This window comes from Petaurus breviceps, unplaced genomic scaffold, assembly GCF_028583685.1.
Source record: "Petaurus breviceps papuanus isolate PSGF00001 unplaced genomic scaffold, PetGlider_PUasm1.0 131, whole genome shotgun sequence".
In the NCBI taxonomy this organism is placed as follows: domain Eukaryota; kingdom Metazoa; phylum Chordata; class Mammalia; order Diprotodontia; family Petauridae; genus Petaurus; species Petaurus breviceps.
The window spans coordinates 1,415,089-1,439,717 of record NW_027185674.1 but is presented as its reverse complement, the minus strand read 5'-3'; the positions used below and the strand labels follow the sequence as shown (position 1 = coordinate 1,439,717).

At 41.4% G+C, this 24,629-nt stretch overlaps 1 protein-coding gene and 1 long non-coding RNA gene across 5 annotated transcripts in view; one reads left to right on the top strand and one right to left on the bottom strand.

The window, feature by feature from the left end:
• The window catches only part of MYO5B (myosin VB), a 565,409-nt gene that overhangs the window by 224,380 nt on the left and 316,400 nt on the right, over nucleotides 1-24,629 (bottom strand). For all 4 annotated transcript variants that reach the window (XM_069104353.1, XM_069104327.1, XM_069104336.1 and 1 more), the window contains 2 exons: nucleotides 23,134-23,243; nucleotides 16,643-16,908 (listed from right to left, as the gene is read on the bottom strand). In XM_069104353.1, the coding sequence (XP_068960454.1) occupies nucleotides 16,643-16,908; nucleotides 23,134-23,243 (376 nt within the window). The remainder of the gene's footprint in view (nucleotides 1-16,642; nucleotides 16,909-23,133; nucleotides 23,244-24,629) is intronic.
• Nucleotides 3,636-9,458, top strand: LOC138174511 (uncharacterized). Its single transcript, XR_011171760.1, has 2 exons — nucleotides 3,636-6,320; nucleotides 9,200-9,458. It is a non-coding gene; the product is annotated as an uncharacterized lncRNA (long non-coding RNA).

Here is a 24,629-nt window from a genome sequence, read left to right as displayed (position 1 = left end):
TTTGATTTAAAAAAATAAAATTTTGTAAGGAAAAAAAGCAGATCATATATATCTAAGGTCTTCTTGGTTAGTTATGTCTAAAATAAGCTTAACTGTAAGATTTACAACTAGCCTGTGCAGACACCACTGTGGAACTACCAGAAGTCACCAAGTACAGATTACCTGTGCTGAGGGAATTAATCTCACATATCTTTTCATACTCTCTAACCTGAGTGATGGAAACACAAGATTTCCATAAGGTTCATGTTTACTACAGACACATAATTCACACCAGCCCTTCCCCATCTTCAATGTAGTGGTGTCCACTTTCACTCTCTGTTGTCCTGGTCATCAATTTAGAAAAGTAGAAAGGGAAAACTCAGAACATCAAGACACACTAATAATATGTTCTAAGCAGAAGCAATGCATTTAAAGCCTGACAATAAGGGGGTGAAAGTTTACCAAGAAGGAAGAGATAAAGAATGGAAATTTATGACCAAGTCAGTTTGCTGAAGAACATAGGGACAATCATCTTATTAGCTGTGAAAAGGGCAAAAATGAGGTATGTGCTAGAACACACAAGGCAGCTGTTTGCTTCTATAGAAACACTGTTGAAAAAGGGCAATGCCCAGAACAAAAGTTACCATAGGAGGAAGAGGTGACAAGCCTCCTGTACATACACAAAAAGGTAGGATGCCCAGAAACAGGTGTTACGGTGAATGCTCAGCTATGGGGGTTGCCATCTCTAGTTACTACCCAGGATTACCTGATAGAAAGGGGACTATTTCAGACAGCGTGGAACTAGTTCCGAAGCTAGTGATGATTATGCTAATCTAATTAGTTCTAGAGAAACCACAAAGGTGGATTTGTGACCCAGGTGGAAGAAACAGGATCACAGATTATGTGTGAATAGTTGTGCTTCCCTGGGATTTTGTGCTGTTAGATTTGGAACCTAGAGGGTTTGTCTTAGGCATTTGCGCCAGGGACAGAGACCCCCAAGACAAGGTCCTGTTCTGCCTCATGGAGATCAGACAGGATGTGATCAAGTCTTTTCAAGTCAGCCCAAACTGTGATGACTGTTGGTCAGTCATTTTAGTCCTGCCTGACTCTTGGTGACCTCATTTAGGTTTTTTCTTGGGAAAGATACTGGAGTGATTTGCCATTTCCTTTTCCAACTCAGTTTACAGATGAGGAAACTGAGGCAAACAAGGTTAGATGACTTGCCTAGGGTCACACAGGATCACACTTGCCCAGGGTCTGTAGGAGATCAGACCTGAACTCACGAAGATGAGTTTCCCTTATTCCAAACCCAGTGCTCTATCCATTGCACCACGAAGCTTTCTAGTCTTCCCCCTCTAATATATGCCACAGGGTAATTTCTTCCCTGCCTCCCCTGCGGCAGGAGATGACCACCATGCTGACCAAGTTGGAACACTCAGTTAAAGAAAAATAGTGATATAACTAAAGACCTAACCTCATGTTAAAAAAAAATGCCCCCCAAATGGGGGTAGTGTGACTAGAGAGCGATGCATTTGAAAATGATTTGTTTTTAGTGAATTATAAGCTCAGTATGGGTAAGCATCAAAGAAGAGAAGGGCATATATTCTCAGACTAGGAAGGTCTCCTGCAGTATCTTGCCCTGGTCAGATGCCATCTGGGACATTGTTCAGACTGAATGGCTATCGGACAATGGTGTCAAACTCAAATAGAAATGAGGGGCCACTCAACTAACTACACATGAGGATTTTTGTGAGCCTCGTTATTAACTTAGAAAACCACATATCAATATTTTCTCTATTGTATTCTTATTTATTTAAAAAAATATCTCCCAGTTACATTTTAATTTGGTTCAGGTTACACTCAGGAGTGTTCTGGGTCACATGTATGTGTTTGATAGACCTGCTACTGAGCATCCAGAGGAAGGCAGCTAGGATGGTGTGGAGGAGAGGGGAGGGAGGGGCAGGTAAAATCCACAAAGTTCATAATGCACATTCAGATAATGGAGAAACAGATACATTTCATAAATATGATTATTGGTAATAATAACAGCAGTAGAAGTTGACAGGGCAGCTAGAGAGCGCCATAGTGCATAGAGCACTGGGTTAGGAATCAGGAAGACTCTTCCCAAGTTCAAATCTGGACTCAGATACTTCCTAACTGTCCCTGAGCATGTCACTTAACCCTGTTTGCCTCAGTTTCCTCCTCTGTAAAATGAGCAGGAGAAGGAAATGGCAAACCACTCCAGTATCTCTGCCAAGAAAACCCCAAATGGGATCTCAAAGAGTCAGAAACAACTGAAAAATGACTGAAAACAAAGAGATTGACATTTATATAGAACTTTGAACTTTGCAAAGAATCTCACACACACTATTGATGCTCACAATAACCTTGTGAGGTATATGCCGTCCTCCCCGCTTTACCCATCAGGAAACTAAGGTCCAGAGAAGCCCAGTGTCCTACACGGGATGAATGCCAGAAGTGGGAAATGAAGCAGTCTTTCCTGGCTCCTAGTCAAGCTCTCTTTCCATCACAGAACACCACCAATCAGACAAACTCTAGACATTTCAGCAAAACACCCCAAATTCAAAGTGTATAACGAGAAGGAAGGAATCACAAGTGTTACAAGAGGGGGAAGGGGGAAGAAGTTATTCCAGAAGTTAAAAATAGTTTTTTTTTTTCTAGCAGCAGCAGCTTTCTTCTCTCAAACAACCATTTTTTAAAATGCCACTGGCTCAGAAAGACCCCTTGAGAGCTCGTGTTAACTGTTCCCGTAGTAAAGTTTTTGTTTCTTTCCTTGAGTGCCAATTACACAAACAGTGACCAGGGCAGTGTGACTTTGTCAGTATGAATTTACAGAGAGCTTTTCTTTTCCTCAAAAAGAATGAATTATGGACCCAGTAGGACAGGAGCTCTGTGCTACAAGCCTATGTGCACTGACAGCTCAGACTGACTGGGGCGAAGTATTGTTTCTTCCCAAGTTGAATTGTTGGCTCATTGATTCTGAACCACTTCTCTTGTAAACTAGCCTGTAGGGTTCATTCACTTACTGCTGACAACAGGGAATGGGGAGGATGCCTGGTTTGGGGTAACAAGCTCCCATGCCCAAGGATTATAGAGAGATTTTAAGAGAATGTGTAACTTTGACTGCAACAGCTGAAAACAGAATAATGGAAACCCATTCTGGAGAAGGATCAGGATTTTTGCTTTAGGGCCATACCTTGGAAAGGAAAAAAGGCAGTAGAAAAATATTCAGGTCTAGTAACACTATCTTGTGTGGGATCTTCCACAAGAAGAGTTGAAGAGTGGGACAACTGGAAAGCAATTTGGCAGAAACTAGGCAGAGACCAACATCTCATGCTGTATGCCAAGATAAGGCCAAAATGGATAAATGATTCAGACATAAAGGGTGATATCATGAGCAAATTAGGGTGGCAGGGAATAGTTTACCTCTCAGATATATGGATAAAAAAGAATTTATGACCAAACAAGAGACAGAGAGCATTTCAGGATATAAAATTGACAATTTTGATTACTTTAAAAAGATTTTGCATAAACAAAACCAGTGCAGCCAAGATTAAAAGGAAAGCAGAAACCTGGAGGGGTAGGGTGGGAGAGGAGAGATGTACCGCAAGTTTCTCTGAAAATGTCCTAATTTCTCAAATACATAAAGAACTGAGTCAAATTTATAAGAATATAAGTCATTCCCCAATTGATAAATGGTCAAAGGATATGAACAGGCAGTTTTCAGACAAAGAAACCAAAGCTATCTTTAGTCATATAAAAAAATGTTCTAAATCATCATTGATTAGAGAAATGCAAATTAAACCAACTCTGAGGTACCACATCATACCTATCAGATTGGTCATTATGACAGAAAAGGAAATTGACAAATGGAGGGAATGGGGGAAAACTGAATACTTGGTAGAGTTGTGAACGGATGCAACCATTCTGGAGAGCAATTTGGAACTATGACCAAACTGGGCATATATTCACCTAGCAATAGTACTACTACGTCTGGATTTTTCAAAAAAGGAAAAGGAACCATATGTACAAAAATACATGTAGCCGCTCTTTTTGTGGTGGCAAAGAATTGGAAATTGAGGGGATGACCATCACCTGGGGAATGGCTGAATAAGCAGTGGTATATGATTGTAATGGAATACTTTCATGCTTTAAGAAATGAAGGTGCTGCTAGGTGGCCCAGTGAATAAAGAACCAGCCCTGGAATCAGGAGGACCTGAGTTCAAATACAGCCTCAGACACTTAACACTTACTAGCCGTTTGACCTTGGGCAAGTCATTTAACCCCAAATGCCCTGCCTCCCCCCCACCTTCAAAAAAGCAAAAAAGTAAAATAAAAAATGATGAACCGGATGCTTTTATGAAAATCTGGAAACACATGAACTGGTGCAGAGTGAAATGACTAGAACCAGGAAAACAGTGTACACAGCAACAAGAATACTGCACAATGATCAACTGTGAATGACTTAGCTATTCTCAGCAACACAATGATCTAAGACAATTCTGAAGAACTCATGATGAAAGAACGCTATCGGCCTCCAGAGGAAGAACTGATGGAGTCTAAACACAGGATGAAGCATACTTTCTTTTCTGCTTTATTTTTCTTGTGGATTTTTTTGGGGGGGAGTTGTGTTTTCTTTTGCAATATTACTAACATGGAAACATGTTTTACGTGACTGTGCATGTATAACCTATATCGAACTGTTTGTCTTCTCAATGATGGGTGAGGGGAGAGAATTTGGAACTTGAAATATTAAAAAATGTTAAAAATTTTATATGTAACTGGAAAAAAAATTTATAAAAGAGGAAAAAAAAAGAGTTGAATTGGCACCAAAAAACCAGTGCAGACTTTTTTTTTGTTTGGAACTGGGTCTCCCTATATTGCCTAGGCTGGAAGTTCATTGCCACAGCCTGATCCCACTACTGACTGGCATGGGAATACTGACCCACTTTGAGTCTAAGCTTGGTGGCTTTGCCCTTCTTTTAGGCCCCTGGTATTTCCCCATCGGTGCTTTTTTGCAGGCAGTGTGCTGGAGCTGGTTTGGATAAGCTGATGGTTAAATTTTCAGTGTGAGCATCTATATCTTGGTAACAGGCAAGTACTATGTATTAGGGCTTATGGTTTTGATTGTTTAGACAAGAAAATGATGGAGAAAATGTCAATAATGCAGATTAAACTTAAAAGTATGTTGTATCTAGACTTTTTTCTCACAGGCATCCAGCTGTTAAACATTTACCAGTACAGGCCTGCCATTGGCACTACTGCAGCTCAGAACTTGAGTTCAAGTAGCGCCCCGGGTGTGACCTCCCGATTAGTGCAGCGGGCACCACCACAGAAAACTAGTTCAGGCCCCCGGTGAAGCCTCGGAATCCTGCTCAGAATAATGTTCTCAAGTGAATAAAATAAAATACAAAGCATCACAAAGGAAACCAATTCTACTGAAATACATTTATTCAAATATATTTAAAAGCAATTTCCTGGCTCACAGGTTAAGAACTCCTGTGAGAAGGGGAATGGTATTTGGAGCAGGACAGGGCTTCTCTAATCAGCCATATTCCTGACTTTACACAGGAGGAGAGTGAGGTCAGCAACATGCAAACAGTTTAAGCAAGATCACATGGTTAGTTTGGAGCAGAGACAGAACCCAAGCTTGTTAGTCATTGTTGTTCAGTTGTGTCCAGTTCTCTGCAGCCCCATTGGGGTTTTCTTGGCAAAGAGACTGGACTGGTTTGCCATTTCCTTTTCCAGCTCATTCCCTCAATTATAGGTGAGGAAAGTGAGGCAAACAGGGTTAAGTGACTTGCCCAAGGTAACACAGCTAGTTAAGTGTCTGAGGTCAAATTCGAACTCAGGAAGATGAATCTTCCTGACTCTGGGCCCAGCGCTCTGTGCTACCTGCCCTCAAGTCCCTTAAATCTTAGTTAGGCAAGTACCCTTATCACTACATCAGGGTATATAATACATGAGGTCAATATGGGGTAGTGGGGAAATAGAATGCGAGTCTGGAAACAATTGGGTTCAGATCCTACCTCTGGGAATTATTAGCTGTGTGACCAGGGGTAGGCAAATCATTTAGCCCCTGGGAGCCTTGATTTCCTCATCTGTAAAAGGTAGATAATAACAGAGCCTACCTTATAGGCCTACAGAAAAGCTAAAATTGGATATCATATGTAATGACAATAAAAAAATTTATACACATGCCAGTCTATTATTACCATTATAAGTACTTTTTTTGTTAAATTCTAGTCTCATCGAAGAGTGAAGGGCAATCAAGGACATTCAGATGTTCTCCAGGGGAGAAAAGCAGAAGGCATGGAAAGGTGGGTGTCTAGTTTGGGAGCTGAGGAAAGAAACCCAGGTTCTGTGAATGTCTGACCCGACACTCTTTTTCATTAGACTGCAGCCAAACCTTTGGAGGCAACACATTTTTTCCCCTCGGGCAGCTAGGCAGGAAGCATTCATAGACAATAAATTCAATTATAAAAATTAAATGACAAGTATGACTATGGAAACTCAGCATACACCTGCTTAGTCAGCAGAATCAGAGGCCTCATCTAATTTCTGCACAGCTGTTCCCCTACCCATTCTTTCTGAGTGTCAGGTTTTTTGGGTGAACTAGTACATGTGACACAAGGAAAAGGAAAAGTCTTACTTACATTCAAGGAGGTATTATTTTAAGTCAGGATATTAATTCAGATAGGAATAAGGTATGGATGTGTTATATAATTTACAACACAAAGAAAAACAGTAATTATAGTAATAATGCTGGGCTTCCTTAGTCAAAATTTCAGTAAAATTTCTGGACTTTCTTTCCCATAGGTAGGAAGTGGATTTAAGAGGAAAAAAATCATTTCTGTAGTGCCTTTGGATTATGAAGCACTTTATTCAGAACACCCTTGTGGATTATAAGTATTTTATACAAGAATTTTATATATATTTTTTACAGATGAGTAAACTGTGACTAACAGATACCAAATTGCCAAATTCTGCCAATTCTAATTCTATAGGAAATAAAGCAAAGTAGGTTCATGGCCTCATTCACTGGGGGAATAAAAGTCCAGGATCATTGAGGGAACATTGAAAGAATAGGAATGCCACCTCCTTCCATTGTCTGGTTCTCACCTAACTAACCATAGGTCAATTTCTCTAGGGATAGCTGACTGGACAATGTAATGGAGTTATTTATATACTAATCATATCCTTTGATTATATGAAGTACTTTGAAGGCAAATATGATGTCATTTTTCTTTTTTTATTTCCTCAAAATTGTTGCAGTGTGTTTTTCACATAGTGAATACTTGATAAACTGGAGGGCTAGAGAGTGAAATACCCAAGTCCTCCTAAAGCCTTCCTCTATAGAGGGCAGAAGTTGGATTTTCTGGCTCACTTTACTCAGCATCTTTGCTCTGCCTGGCTCCAACTCCAAGAAATAAGATGTCCCTCCCAGGATTAACTCATCACTTGTAAACTCCCCACTATGCTTCTAATTCAAGCCTTTATTGATACCACTAGCTCTTTCAGCCTCATCTTTCTGATTGGAAGGCAGAGAAGTAGACTACCAAACACTTCCCAATGCCTTCCTTTGTAGAGTGCAAAAGCTGGCCTTTCTCACTCCACTCAGCATCTACTGATCTGCCTTGTTTCATCTTCAAAGAAAAAGATGTACATCTTCTGCCTCCACTTTCTAGCCTCCTTTTGTGCACTGTTTTTCCCCATTTGACTGTAAGTTCATTAAGGGCAGGGACTTTTTTTTTATTTGTATCTCCAGTGTTTAGCACAGTGCCTGGAGAAATGTTTGTTGAAAATAAATTGAATTGAAACACCATGCTTGTGGTCACCACATAAGCCTTTAGTGTGAGAGGGAAATGAAATGAGGGTCTTAGATCTGATCCCCTTCCATATTTACTCTTGAATGTGACCTCAAAATGTACCAAAGTGCCTTCTCTTCAGAAAATTTCAAATTACCCAGGGAACTCATAATAAATAGAGAACAAATATTTAAGTTACTAGAGTATAAACTGTTGGGGGAAAGGGATTGTGTGTCACAATCTTTTTATTTCCCCATAGCATCTACTCACCATTCAGAAAATAATTCAGGAAATACTTACTGAATGAAGGAAATAATTACTCAATCTATACAATAGATGCTATTAGGAAATAGCTACCTTGAATTTCTTGCCAAAGCCTATCGCTCCCAACCAGTGAATTATAATTTCAAATAGGACTTTTCCAGAGGTGCAGCCTGGGGAGGGCAGGATAACTTATAGGGAGGTAAGGAACCAGATGTGAAAAACTATATCAAGGTCCTTTACTCTTTCAAGTTGCTTCCTCCAGGGCATATCTTAGTGACCCAAAGGTGCAATGGAAAGCTACTTCCTGGTCCCCATTGCATCTCCCCTCCCAATTTTTTCATCAGAGGTAAGGGTTCCCTTGAAGCTGAACAGAAAACCAATTTTACTAATTAAATTATACTTTAAATGAGACTGCATTAGGGTTTGGATTAGAGTCAGCAGTAAATGGGTGAATCCTTGGATAAAACCAAACACTGGCTTCTGATGCCAGTAAGTACCCTCTCCAACCTATCTCATTGGAAATTCATATATCAGATTTTCTTAGTCTACTGATATAAATGATAATTTGATATTAGTGAATGTGACATCACAGCTACTGCCTTAGTGCCTCTGTACAGGTTGTCTGACCCTTGTCAAGAATGGTGCCCTTCAGGGCGGCCAGGTAGCACAGCGAGTAAGAGCACCGGCTTCAGTGTTGAGAAGACCTGGAGATCGAATCCCAGGCTCAGACACTTAGCACCCACCCAGAAACACCTGGCCGTGTAACCTTGAGCAAGTTACTTAACCCCAATTGCTTAGGGGCATCCAGATGGCTCAGCGAGTAAGAGCACCGGCTCCAGTGTCGGGATGACCTGGATCAAATCTGGGCTCAGATACTCAGCACCACACCCAGAAATAATAACTGGCCGTGTAACCTTGAGCAAGTTACTTAACCCCAATTGCTTTAAAAAAAAAAAAAAGAATGGTGTCCCTCCTTGGCTCTGTCTCTTGGGATTGCTAGCAACCTCCATAGCTCAGTTCAAATGCCATTCCCTCTAAAATGCCTTTCTTGATTTCACAGATGTTACTTCCCCTCCCCAATCCTTCTCCCAACTCAACTGAAATTACTTTGTGCTTATTCTGTATAGAGACATCAAGCATGGTGAACAAAACACTGACCAAGGAGTCAGGAGGATCCGCAATCGTGCACTGATTCTGACAGATACAGACCCATATGATCTGGGCTAAGTCATTCAACCTCGTCCTGACCCAAGTAACTCACTAGTTAAAATTGATGAACAGATACAGATCTGTTTTAGGAGAAGTTTGTTTACCAAGATTCCCCTGCACCAAAGAAATCAAAGGTCTTGTAAAAAAATAAATGAATAAATATTATGCATTTCTTTATCTGTGTATGTCTTGATTTTGTATCTCTTCCTGTTCACACACCCCTTCCCCTCTGACCCAACATAGTGCAAACTCCTTCAGGACACAGATCATCTCATTTTTGCCTTTGTTTTTCTAGTGCCTAGAGTAATGGCTAGCTGGAGAAGGAGCTTAATGAATACCTATTTAACTGAACTAGATAGTTACTGTTTAAAAAAATATTTTTAGTGAGTATTTTTCTGGGAAATCCTGTATGTATTTCAGAAACCTTTGGAGCCCCCATAGCAACTAACCATATTGTAGAAACTAAGTAAACATTTCCTGAAAGAATGAAATCATATTTCAGTCTTCTATATGATAGACATAAATAGGATATAGATAGACTAGATTTCCTACCAAAGCCCATCTCCTGAGCTGGCACATGAATTCCTAACCAGTGGATTATGACTTCAAGTAATAAAGCATTTTCCATTTGATGCCTGGGGAAGGCAGGCTGACTTGCATGGAGGCAAGAATCCAGTCAGAAAAAGAAATGTTCAAACTTCTGTTACATCCAAGATATTTTTTGGCCACTGAACAACCCCATGGTTTCTTCTCCCCCCACCTCATTTTATTTCTAAGTACTTACTTACTTAGAAATAAATGTTATTGATTCTCTATAAAATAATATTTAATGAATGCCAGTTGGAAAATTAACCATGCTGACTGAAACAGAGACTGAGTTTTTCAATAAAAAAGAACTTGATTTTTCTCCCTGAAATGGGAAAGATACTCACTGCAAGTGCCAAACTTAGAATTCTGCAGGATGGGCTCTAAGAGCATTTTAAAAAATGTTTTAAAAAAAACATTTTAAAAAATCTGACTGTCCCACAAAGCAGTGTCCCAAAACAGCTGTCTTGCCTTGTGCTTTTAGAGACTAGAGACCATCCCCTGCTCCTTGTAAGGAAGTGAACAACTCTTTCCTAAGCCTGTCTTTCAAAAATCACAAGTCATTCAACAAGTGCTTGTTTGTTTGTTTTTTAACCACCTGCACTGTGCTAAACACTGGAGATACAAAGATTTCAAGGAATTTAAATTCCATGGGGACAAGACAGTATGTACATAAGTAAGAAAATATAGGGGCATCCAGGTGGCACAGTGGATAGAGAGATGGGCCTGCAGTCAGGAAGACCTAAGTTTAGTCAGATACTTACTAGCTCTGTGACTCTTATAAAGTCACTTAACCTCTGTTTGCCTTAGTTTCCTCACCTGTAAAATGAGCTAGAAAAGGAAATAACAAATAATTTCCTTTGGGGTCATGAAAAGTCAAATGAGACTGAAGCAACCAAACAGCAAAGAATGAAGAGGCAGAGTGGAGCAGTTGATGGAAAGTTGTTTTAAGAGTCAAGAAGGCCTGGTTTCAAGGTCTGCCACTAAATTATGCTGCCTGCTTGTCAACGAACCTTTCAGGGTCACAGACGACTTTCTAAGATTAAATATTGTGAGGCAATTGCTCATCTGCATTGGTACAGAGAGCATTGGCTTCCCCGGAGTCCTTCTTCACCAATAAAATCACAGACCTGAACCCTCCCCACACCAAATAAAAATCTATAGTGAGAATCTCTTTTTTTCACCAGGCTTGGCATAAAGAATGCATTCCAGAGATAAGTGTAAATAACTTCTGATCATCTGTCATGTGGTAGTAGCCATTCCCCTACTCTGCCTCCATAAGCACAACAATTAAGAGTAAAAGGAATATGTCAATGCTGTTTTCTTTTCTGTAAAACTGCCAAATTGTCTTCCTGTTCTTTGAACCATAGATTTAGTTCTCTTTCTCCTACCTCCATACAGAGTTATGTCAAATTTGGCCATTAGCCTATGTGTGACAGGCTATTTATTTTCCCTACAACGCAAGAATTCAGAACACAACATTAATCTGCAATATTAACACCCATTAATTCCCCAAGTGAAGTAATTCTGACATGCTTGCTTCAGTTCAGGGCAGGATGCACTTGTGGACCTCCTGCGTGTGAGTTAGACTATCTGACTCTTCATGACCCCATTTGGGGTTTTCTGGGCAAAGACACTGGAGGGGTTTGCCATGTCCTTCTCCAGCTCATTTTACAAATGAGGAAACTGAGGCAAACAGGGTTAAGTGACTTACCCAGGGTCACAGAGCTAGTGCGATCTGGGGCTGGATTTGAACTCAGAAAGATGAGCCTTACTAATTCCACTGCATCACACAGCTGCCCCTAATCCTCCTTAGCTGGGAGCATTAAAGCTAGCAGAGAACAATAACTTCTGCCCTCTATCTTCAAAATGAACTATACCAATTCTCCTTCAGAGCTGCCCTGGTGCTGCTCCTATGAACTCACACCCTGGGTGCTGCCTATTTATCAGCCCTTACTGCACTGGCTGACTGCTTTACCTTTGGTTATTTACATTCGCTGCTCCTCACTCTCACTCACCCCACATCGTCCATCTGTCGCCCCATCTCAGTTCTGCCTCTGTGACACTTCTTGCATTGGTGTGGTTCTCTCCATTCACACAACCACCTCCAGCTCCGGCCCTCATCACCTCTTGCCTGGATTCCTGCAAAAGTCTCCAGTGGTCGCCGTGTCTCAGATCTCTTCCCTTTCCAATTCATTCTCCACTCAGTTGCTAATATAATTTTCCTTAAGTATAGGCTTGTCATGTCACACCATTCTCCCCTCCCACCCTCCAGTGGCTCCCTATTACCTTCAGAATCAAACAAAAATTTCTCTGCTTGACATTTAAATCTCTTCACAACCTGAGTCCTTCCTACCTTTCCAGTCTTCATACACTTTACTCCCATCCACGTTCTCCACAATTTAGCTCCACTGACCTACATACTATGCCCCAAAGGTGTTCGCTCCTCACCCAAAGCTCTGCAATTCCTATATCCATGTCTGGAATTCTCTTTCTCCTCACCTCTCCCAGTTAGCTTCCTTTAAAGACTTAGCTCAAATACCATCTCTGGCAGGAGACCTCTTCTGGTCCTTCCAGTAACTGGAGTTTTTCGCTCCATCTATTCTGTATACATCATATGTTTACCTACTTATTTCCATATAGTCTAAGACCTCATGCCTTTTGAGAACAGGGACTGGTTTTTCCTTTCTTTATAAGTCCTCAGCATTTTGGATGAAGCCCGGCACATTAATAAGTGCTCATTGACTCAAGGCTATTTCCCCGACCAGCCAAAACAGTTTTCCCATTGTCTTCCAACCCATTTTTTGCCACCTGTTATAATGCTTCAGTTGTGTTTTATTGGAGGCACTGGCCTCATATGATCTATCCAAATTCTACCCACACTGTCCATCTTACGTAAAGCTTTCCCTGGCTGTTCCAGTCTCAAGAGATCTTTCTCCCTTCATGTATCAGGCTGCTTATTAAAATGCTTGCAAAAGACATACAGAAGTCACAAAAGTGGGTCTGTTGTAGTACATTTAAACATTCACTCAGTCCAAGGTAGATATAAAGGAACAGTAAGAAGAAATGGAGAAGAGACCTTACAAAGGTGACAGTGGGACCTCTCTTATAACCTGATTTTTTTTCCCTTGAAGGATACAACTCCCACCTATTTGACTGTAGGCCTTTATATCCTGTGGGGAGTATGAAGAGGTGTTCCATTAGCTCACAATTCTAGGAGAAAAAATTAGCCAAGATCAAAGAAAAATAGAAAATTAATTAACTAATCAGCGGCTACAAAAATGAGTGCAGGACGTGGGTGATTTGTAAAACATTAGACCGGCTTTTGGAACGCAGAAACCGTAACAAGTTATTAGGATTGGTTAGGGAAAAAACCATGTGAGTTTAGCAGGCCCTCCAAGACAAAAACTTGAGAAAAGTCAGTCTACAATATAGATCACTATACATATCCTCCCTCTCCCTATTTTACAGAAAATCAGGTTGTTCCTTGAAGACGAGAACGATTTCCTAGGCAATTATTTAACTTGCCTATATGTAGAAAAAGAAACATGTTCTAGACCAACTCAGGTAAATAATGAAAAAAAAAACACAACATTTCTATACATTCTGTTCCAAAACTCTCGGTACAGTTTCAAGTGTTCGTGCAATTTTAAACCCTTAAAGCTTAAAACTTTGGGAACTCCATATGATCCTATCATGACGAAGGAGGGATTGTCAAAGCAATCTATACATTTTGAAATTGGGGAAAACTAAACTTACACACACACAAAATATTCAGCAGTTTTAGAGCATGCCATCTCCTCCCTTGGGGCTGCTTCTTGCTGGGAAAAGGTGATTTTATGTGGTTTTTCTTGCTTCTCCATCACTATAGCTTGAGGCTCAGAAGGCATTTGGTCTCCTTCACGTTCTCTTGCTGAGGCTTAGAAACTCTCCAGATCTTTCTGCCTGACCAGGAGCTCCAGTGCACCCTCAGTAAGAAAGATCTAGTGGGAGGGGTGGGGGACCTGCAGCCTCGAGGTCACATGTGGCCCTCTTAGGTCCTCAAGTGCAGCTTTTCGACTGAATCCAAACTTCAAAGAACAAATTCCCTTAATAAAAGGATTCCCCATGGTCCCAAGGAAGATGTCTTTATTACTCCCTCCTGTCTCTCCAGGGGTGCTTTACTACTGACTGTGGTCGACATCATTTGCCCCAATAGTTTCTCTGTGTTTTCTCTCTGACTGATGCAGCTAAGGTGGCGCAATGGATAAGATGCTGGATTGAACAATTTGAGTTCAAATTCTGCTTCAGGCAACTACTTAGCTGTGTGACCCTGGGACAAGTCATAATCTCTCTCAGCATCAGTTTCCATATCTGTAAAAAAGGTTATAAGACCACTGCCTTCCTCAGGGATTGTTGTAAGGTTCAAATGAACTAATACATGTTATTTCTTGAAAACCTTAAAGCACAATACAAATGCTAGTTATTATTATTAGTTATTATTCTCATGAACATTAAGTCTATTATCTCCTATTGGTTAGTTTTGCTTAATTTTTTTTGGAGGGGAGAAGGCAGGGCAATTGGGGTTAAGTGACTTGCCCAAGGTCACACGGCTAGTAAGTGTTAAGTATCTGAGTTCGGATTTTTAGCTCAGGTCCTCCCGACTCCAGGGCTGGTGCTCTATTCACTGTGCCACCTAGCCGCCCCCCATTTCATGCTCTTTCTACAGTACCATTCTATTAATTCTATACATGAGCAACAGTCACAACAGCAGATTAATAAGCATTTTTAAAAGTGAATACATCAAGTCATAATAGATGTGCAATTCATATGCAATCATCTTTTTAAAAAAATTTTACCATGTCATGAAAATGCTTGTTTTATTCCATAACTTAAAAAATTTTTTAAAGCCAATAAGTCATTGCATTTGATACAGAATCCTCTTAGTCTGAGTCTGTCCACTCAACAGGATTTCCCATTACAGCGGTCCCAAGACACACTTCTCTTGGAGACCGCCTGCTTTCAGCACACTCAGCAGTTGTTCACTGCGGCATGTGGGAGCTTCCATGCTAACAGCAGGGTCTCTATTTTTAGGCAGAGGTCATTACTTTTATAACTTAAAGATCCAAGAGGAATTAATCTATTCTTGGTTTCTCCATAGGAAGAAGTTAGGCCAGAGAAAAAGAAACACATAGGTGCAAAGGAGACTATTTCCCAATTTACCTGAGTGATAACTCTTATAATAGACGGTGTTCCAATGGAGAAGCATGTCCCAGGGGGTACAAAACCTCACTGTAACCTTCCTTGGAGCTCATCTGATAATTCTCTCAGGCTTCTTCCAAGCTCATAGCTACCTCAGCTTCATGGGCTCATTCCCAGGCGATTATTGTCCCTCATTAGAATGGTTACCCTGTTCTGACAACATTCTTCCTGGGAGGGTAAGCAGTTAAAGAGAGTCACTGAACTTTAAAACAAAACAAAACCTTCTAAAAGTCTTCAAAGCAGAAATCTCCTGGTGGTTGAGAAACTAAATCTAATCACTCATTTGGGAATCAAGGGTGCTATTTCTCAAACCCCAATATCAAGTATCTCGGAAGTAAAAGGGACCTAATTTAACTCAGTTTATAGACAAGGAAACTGAGTTGCAGAGAGGTTAAATGGCCTGGCCACTCTCACATAGTTATGTACTGTCTCCTGATTATAAATCCAGTCTCCTTTCACTAACATATCACCTTCTCCTCGCCAGAACACTTAACAAAATGAGATTAAAAAAAAAAACCCTTTTCCAATGAGCTCAACATTTAGCTGCAGCCTGTGATGCTGTGGGGTCAGGACACAAGTGACTCCACCTAACACACATCTCATATGCAACACAGAGTCTGAAATAAGGTCTCCCTACGTATGATGTACATGGCATAGGCCTTGTCTAATGATAAGCCTGGTGAGGAATCATGCCGTAGTGGGACCAAGAGAGAGCTGAGTTTGAATGTGGGGCTCTATGCTGAGTACTTGTGCAACCCTGGACAAATCACTTAACTTCTCTTACAGCAAAAGAGAAATAATGTAGTATACGAAGCTGTCAAGGATGCTATAAGGAAGACCGTTATAAACTTTGAAGAGCTATTGAAATGTGAGCTATTAGTATGAAGAGATACGAGTTCTAGCCCTGGCTCTTATAATTTAATAGCTGTGTGACTTTGGAAAAACCACTTAACCTCTCTGGTCCTGTTTTCCTCCTCCATCAAGTGTGGGATAAGACAGCTGTGGTCTATTTTAGATCATGGGATCATAGATTTAGGGTTAGAAGAAACCTCAGAGACCATCTAGTCCAACCCCTTCATTTTACAAATGAGGAAATTGAGTACTATGGAAGTGACTTGACTTGCTCATGTTCATACAGGTAATAAGCATCAGGGTTGTGATTTAAATCAAGACCCCCCCTGACTTGGAATACAGTCAGTCCTCTTTCCTTTTCACCCTGAGGCCTCACTCTTTAATACAGTTAGGTTAGCTCAGTGGATAGAGCACTAGCCTCAGAGTCAGGGAGATCTGAGTTCAAATCCTGCCTCAGATTCATACTAGCTGTGTGATCCTGGGTAAGTCACTTAACTGCTATGTGCCTCAGTTTCTCCAACTGTATAATGGGGCTAATAATGACACCTACCTCACAGGCAAACCTTAAGGCACCATATGCGTGTTGCTATTAGGTAACAACAACAGCAGTAATCATAACCATAATACTCTCTGAAGAAGAAGCTAGGGTGGAAAATTCTCAAAAGCCTGAGGCTCATGCATACCCATAGATGTCGAGGACGCCAATGAAGGAGTGCTGTTTGAGGGAGGTGTGGAGAGCCTTATTGACGTGCCCCACGATCCAGTTGAACATCTGGGCATAGATGTGTTTAGCCAGGGCATTCCTGGCATTGACCACCTGCTGCAGGGACATGGTCTTGACGTAGGTCTCAGACGTGGTGACCAGTTTTCGGTGGCACAGCCAATGCTGCATCTGACTGTGCTCAACACCCAGCAAGGTACAAAAATTCCTGAGGTGTTCATCCTGGGGCTGAAATAGAGAGATAGAAACGAAGTAACTTAGTGGGAGAGTGGAGAGTCACCTTCCCAGGTCACATACACACAAACTCCTCCCACACCCCACACAGTGCATTTGCCTCAGTCACCCCCGGAGAAGGTGTCAAGAATGACCATGAAAGCCTTGCTCTCTTTAGCATTCTAGAATTCTATTTGTACCCACAAATGCTAGTTCCTACACTTGTAGTTTTTTGCATAAGCTACACAATGATATAATTTGGAACCAGATGGGTGCCACAGGAATTGATGATTACACTTGCTAATAACCAAATTATTATAGCTTTAAAAATCACCCTTGGCGTTCTCTGGTGCTGCTGGTTTCCTCATCTGTCACTGGCTGCCACCAGCTAATGGGCAGGGAGGGATACAGGATTGAAGGAAATAGAATGAGGATTGACATTTTGAGAAATTGTAAACCATTAAAGTGAAAGTGGGTGCAGTGAGCAATGCTCAGGGTGAAGGAGGGCAATGCTAGAGGGTTGACAAGCTGTATTTACTGATTCTTATATCCAGGGCTTAGCTCAGGTCTTAAAAGGGAAACCTGACTTCATCTGCTTATTGGGACTCCTAAACTAAGATCAGAAGTGAGGAGAACTGGGTTCTAATTCTGGTTCTGCTACTTACATGATGGGGCATTGAACAAAGACACTGTCCTTCTCTGGGCCTCAGTTTCCTCATCTGTAAAATGAGGGGGTTGGACTAGGTCACAGGAACAGAGATCCAAAGCTGCAAGGTACTATCAACCCTTGGCTAGGGCACCTTTCAGCTCAGACTCTATGGTGTCATTAATATTAGCCACACCTGGGAAGGTTTCCAAACTAGATTCAATGATTTTTAGCACTAGAAAAGGGTCAGTATTATGCTCAATTTGTTAATGTTCTTAGAGCACTCAACTCTATTGGGAATATAAAAAACCAAAAACCAACTCAATAAAGATGCAAAGCCCTGTTACTGTCAAATCAAAAGGCAAAGTTTGGGAACTGTTTTTGAACTAGAAAGGTCCAGCTCTAATGCAGTGGCCAGATCACTGGATTAGGAGTCAGAGGAGACCTGCTCTGCTCCCTGCCACCAGCACGGTATTGGATAGATCACTTCAACTTAAGATTTAAAATGAAGAGGTTACACTGGTCTCTCTGTAAGGTCCCTCCCAGTTTTAAATTCCGTGAGCCAATGAAACCATTGGAAGTCCAGGGTCAGGGCTGAGGGTGCTGAAGAAGGCAAAGAACTCCCAGGGCTGCCTGTCTGAGGAATAGGAGAAATGAGGCTGGGGATGGCAGTCCTGGCTCCAGAGGCCTTGGGTTTTGGGTGTGGATTGCTGGGTGGTAATGATAATAAAAAAACTACTGACATTAATATAGCATTTTGATATTTGCAAAGGGCTTTGAATGCCTAAGCCCACTGGGTCATCCTCCAAACCCAGAACTATTATCCCCATTTTGCAGATGGGAAAACTGATTTCCAAGGGGCAAAGTATATATCAACTACTACTGCTATTGTTATTATCAGCAGCTTCTTTGGGGTGTCGAGACCTTCACTCGGAAACCCAGGAAGCCAACCTTCAAGGGATCCCCCTTCTAGGGGTAAAATGTAAGCTGTTCAGTTATTTCAATAATGTCTGACTCTTCATGACCCCATTTGCGGTTTGCTTGGTAAAGCTACCAGAGTGGTTTTCCATTTCCTTCTCCAGCTCATTTTACAGATGAGGAAACTGAGGCAAACGGGGTTAAATGACTAGCTGCCCAATATGTAAGCTACCTAAGGGCAAAAATACTGCTTCTTTGTCTTTCTATTTCCAGTGCCCAGCTCAACCCAGAGGGGGCACTCAAGAGCTCGGGCTTGGGAGTGGAGAGGACCCAAGTTCAAATTCCATCTCTGTTCCTCACTACCAGTAAAACCCTATACAAGTCACTTAACCTCCTTGGCCTCAGTTTCCCCAATTATAAAATGAGTACAGAGATGACTAAATGGTTTCTTGGGTCCCTTCCTGCTCTAGGTCTATAATCCAGAATCCTAAATGAGATCAATAAAATCAATAAACATTTATTATGTGCCTACTATGTTCCAGGTACTGAGATCGATAAAACTGCCTGAATTCAAGTTCCTGGTTTCTGTGTTTAAACGTCAAAATGGGAAAGTTCAACTAAAGCCAAAGATCCTTCTGCTTAATGGAGATCAGTAGGTAGGTCCTACAGGAAAACTCAGGCGTCTCTCTCGCGTCTCCTTCAGGATGCATTCCCTTCATAAGAAGTAGCTCATGCTGAGACGCCTCTCATTGTCTGGGTCATCCTTCACTCCCTCGGCTATGTCCACCTGGGGAAGCTGATAACCCAGCAGCGTGCCAGTTAGAAAGCTGATGAACTCGAAGGATGAAATGAAATCCTTCAGAACAAGATGTGCCACCTCATAATGGCCACAAATTGCTCGTTGGACAAGTCTGTGATGAGGCTGCCTTGTAAGACTTAAATAAGAGCATGTTCTGTGAAAATGAACACTGGCAGCCAAGCCACCTTCACTCTAGCTCCCCGAGGCAGCCTATGTCTACAGTGGTATAGTTTAAAGAGTTCTTGACTCAGAGTCGAAGAACCTGGGTTCAAGTTTTCACTATACCACTATTTGCATGACTTTGAAAAAGCTTTGGTTTCTTTTCCTGCAAGAGGGGAGTAATAAAACCTGTGCTACACACACTTCACACAATTTTGGTTAGTCCATAAGCACTCATTAAGTGCCTACTGAATGCCAGGTGCTGGTCTAAGTGCTAGGGATTTAAAATAAAGGCAAAAGACAGCATAAATTCCAGGGAGGGAGATGAGTTGTAATTAACAATGTGCAAAGCATACATGGGCCTCAGTTTTCTGATTTGTAAAATGAGGGGCTTGGGAGAGAGGAAAGAAGTTTTATAAAACACCTACTGGGTGCCAAACACTGTGTTAAACACTTTTTTTTTCTCACAAATTTGAACTCATTTGTTCCTTATAAGAACCCTGCAAGGTAGACGCTGTTATTACACCCATTTTTAAGTTGAGGAAATTGAGGGAAACAGTGACTTGCCCAAGGTCACACATCTAGTAAGTGTCTGAGACCAGATTTGAACTCAGAAAGATGAGTCTTCCTGACTCCAGGCCCAGCATGGTACACTATGACACCTAGTGGCTTGGGGAATAATAATCTCAAAGGGCCTTCTAGCTCTAAAATTCTGTAATGTTAAAGTTCACTTTTGTATAGTGCTTTAAATTTTACAAAATGTTTTCTTAACAACTTTCCCCAGCCGTGCCTTCCTCCCCCAGCTGCTAACACATAATGGATAAGTAAAGGTCATTGGAAAAGGAAAATAGGGGTGGTGGTGAAGGGCACTGGGAAAGGTCTTGAGGAAAATGTAAACTTTAAAAGAAGCTATCATTATAAGGCAATAGTACTAAAATGAGCCTTCAAGAATATCTTTTCTGAGTCCTGCATTTTACAGATGAGTAAACTGAGGCCCAGACAAGTTTGGTGACCTGCCTGATGTCACTTGTCCAAAAATCACTTGGAAAGTGGCAAGCAGAACCAGGATTGAAGACTAAGTTTCCTGATCACCAGCTGGTGTCTTAACTCTATGTCTGTTTAGCGATAGCATTTCTTGGGTTGGCCAGTTGTCCAGAGATGCTAGATTTTGATTTTTATACTTGCTCAGCAATGAGGGTTCACAAAATGCTCCTTCCTGTCCTACCTGGGTTAGCAGCCCTGACTTAAAGCCATCCATCTTCAAGTAAAGGGACCAGAGGGTTTTTGGCAGGCCTCAAGCTGGCAGGTCTCCCAATGGTTGATGCACACTGGTTTCCAAGAACTGCTTTAATACAAAATCTAGCACCACGGCTAGGTCCCCTGATATTCAAATGTAATCCTAGCAACAGTGTCCACCCAAGTATCGCCCGCTTGCTTTCTCAATGAGGCTTGCAAAATGTGAGTTTAGTGAGGTGCCAGGCAGAGAAAACCCTGAGAAAGGCAACTACTACAGGCATCCAAGAGCCTAGTGGTACAGCATCACAGGAACACAGAAAAGAAGTTAGATGTGCTCCTTGGGAGAACCCAGTCCAGATGCAGGGATCACTGCTTCTGGAGCAGGGCACATGGAGCATATGTAATCTCTCATGCCCTTCTGACTGCTGATTAAAAGTGATAACAGACTGATTTAGCATCATGCAATTACATTTAAGCTTAATTAAATGATGCTAAATCCATTAAATTACTCTGCATTGTGGATAACAGATGAGCTTTATGGGTCCAGGTTGCCAAATATAAGAAGCAAATTGCCTCTGGTGTCCAAGTTATTGTAGGTTATAGCATCTCCAAGGTAACAGTGGCACTTGCAGAATGCATTTTCATGTTTTAATTAAAAATAAAAACTGCCCAGCTTGGGATGTTTTGCTCACTGTGGGGAAGTCGGTCCAGAAGAGCCACCTACGTTTGCCTTGTAGAAATAAGTCAAAACTAAGTCTTAAGAGAAAGACCCTGTAGGGTGCTACTTTCTGCTAACAGGGTTGTAGAGGAGGAATTAGGAGACCCGGATTCAGGTTCTGACCACTTCAAGGTGGGTGTCCTTTATCTTTTCTTCATTGTCACCATTTGGAACCTCTTTCAGCCTGATCTTCACTTTCATCACCAAAATGCCCTAGGGAGCATCACCTGTCATCCTTTGAATCTCTCCAACCCAAGAGTTTCCCAATGAAAAGTCTCCCAGCTATTAAAGCTCTGAAATACTAAGACACCCTGCATAGCACGGTGGAGATTTCAAAACCATCTGCTTTGCAGCATGTCTGTGAAGTGGACAGAAAACGTTTTGTGAACCCCAGTGTACAGAAGACAACTATGAGGTTTAATCATCTAATTACAATAGCATCAAATTACTTAGTCAGTTACATAAATAGCAAGATCCAGACCCTGAATTTGCAACTATATCTGCTAAGTCCAAGTCCAGTATTCTTTTGATGAAACTAGGTCACTTCCCAATAATCACTGGCTGAACCGAAAAATCACCTAGATAAGATACACAGAAAAAAGGCTTGGTTTCTTTTTCTGTATTCTATTGACTTTCCCTAGAGTTTAGAGTTCACCAGATAAACTGTAAACTTCTTGGGGACCAAGATTATGCCTCATGTTTCTGTATATGCCACTGAACATAGCAAAGGATAAATCCAGAACAGGTTTATGTTATATCACTGAACACGGTTCCTGGCACATAGTGGGTGCTGAATAAATGCTTACTGACTTGAATGACTAACTGATTAATAGCAGCCAACTGATGGGTTGATTTTATCAGGTTTCTCTGTGGGACTAAAAGGTGATGTCAGCCATGCAACTAGTATTTATGGGGTGTAACCGCTTCACAAGGCAGTGTATTAGCATTGCTTTGTGGATATATAAGACACCATCCTTGCTACATGCCCTCAAGGAGTTTGTAATCTAGTCGGGGAATTAGATACACAGTCATGAAAACAGGTGCTGATGAACGTAGTCCTCAAGTGTGCTAGGTTACAGAGATTAGCCCTTTAACTACAACAGTCTGACCTGGCATTACTACAGGTAACGCTTCCTTGATACTTCTGTCTTGTCGATACAGCTGTTCTCATGTATTTGTTTTATCTTTCTAACTAGATTAAAAATCCTCAAAGGCAGAGAGCAGGGATGGTATCAGCTAGTTCTCATTCCCACAATGGAATGTCTAACAGGGGAGGGGAACCTGCAGCCTTGAGACCACATGTGGTCCTATAGGTCCTCAAGGGCAGCCCTTTGACTGAATCCAAACTTCAGAGAACAAATCACAAAGGCCCTTCTGGTGACAGCATCTCATAGAGTACTATGTGCCCGAAGGCACTTGTTAATATCCATAGGTGGGTATCAAACAGTCAGCCCTGACCTGGCTTTGCTGGGGAATATTACAAACCTAAGACCACCTAGTCTTTTCCCTTAGGGAGAGGAGTCAGGTGATTTTTCAGTTACATTGCAGAAAGCACTTGATCTGAAAAGAAGTTAGTTCCTTTTAAAAGGCATCACTACCCAGTAAATCACATCAGTTGTTCAAGTGCAGGCTAGGAAAACATTACCATTAGAAATAAATAACCCCTCTTATTCTTGGGGTAGAGAGCAGTACATAAGTAGTATAAATCTATAACCACACAGTAAATTGTAAGGATTCTCTCATTGGCATGGTCGCACAACTCACTGATATGCTACAGGAATCTCCATCGCGTTCAGCTTGGATCTCCACATTTCCAAGGTGCAGGATAGAAGCAATTATCTTAAAAATACTTATCTGATGGGATTCTCTCACTCCTAAAAGGTAAAGGAAAATGAATGAATTATTCCCAATTTCCATGGCAGGAAAGAGAGATTCAGCTCTGTTAAAGTGTGTGTGTTTGATTTTTGTTCCTTTGAATAAGTAATCACCATTCAAAGGAATAGTACCGAGGGTGAAAGGGGTTCCTGGGCTCAACTATTACATTCTTACCCAGAACCACCTGGGTCATATTGGCTAGGTCAGGGTAGCATTATAACTTGTTTGGCAGCGAAACAGAGGTGGCCATCATGCAAACTCATCTTGGACTTCATTTCAAGCAGACGTTTTAAGGACATTTTTATGAGTCCATAAGGAGAGGTAATTTATTTGTAATAATCGTTCTCCAAATATAATCTCCTGCAAACATCTGTGACACACATCTAAAGGGCTATCAGGGGAAAGTGAGGAAGACTCTTCAGGGGATTATTATGATAAGGGTTATGATGGCAAGCCAGTTGTCAGCCCAGCCCACCCCCCTTCACAGACTCTTCCTTGCCAACCCATAGCTATCAGAAACACACCTTACACATAGCTCATACACACCTTTCCCTGAATCTCAATAGATATAAACATACACAGTCAAATTTCAATTTTCCAAGAGAATGCAGGGCCACTAGATATGAATAATGAAAAAAAAACACATTTGTAGTTTTTATAATGGGATATTTTTTAAGGCACTAAAGTTCATGCTTTACTTAAGCTAATAGGAAAGTGAGTTTGTATTCCCTGCATGTAGGCTGGGAGACAAGAGAAAGCTAGCTTGTACTGAAAAAAAGTGTCACAGATCTTTCAGGAAGTGAATAATGCACACCCACTCACAAAAGCAATCACAATCTAGTTTTGATTAACACTGACAGCCCCATCCCCTAACCCTTATCACCCCTCACATGACTCAGGGACCAAATGCGTATGACATGCATGCTGCCCCAACCAACGGGTCAAAGGCAAGGTGAAGCACCACTATGTCAGGTTAGGGACTGGCACTTCAGAATAAGGCATCATGATAGGAGGCAAAGCCCCAACCTATGTGTACTTGTAAAACAAAACTTAGAATTTCCTGGCTCATAGTAGGTCTTGCACGTATCCAGTTTACCTGAAGTAGCAGGGGAGAGAAGGCCACAGAAGTTGAGAATATTCATTTAACTGGGGCCTTTCGATGTTTTCCCTTTTTTTCTTTCTAATTCATTGTCAAGGAAGTACCTACTGCATTGACAGACCTCTAAGGTGACCTGACTGCTTTACTAAGGTTGTCTCAGAAAGACAAAAGTGGGATCATGAGCCAACAATGTGGTATCACTGCTAAAAACAAATTCAGGCTGCATTAGGAAGAGTAGATTATTCCATTTACGGGAAGAGAAAAGCCCACTGTTGTGCACTGGTCA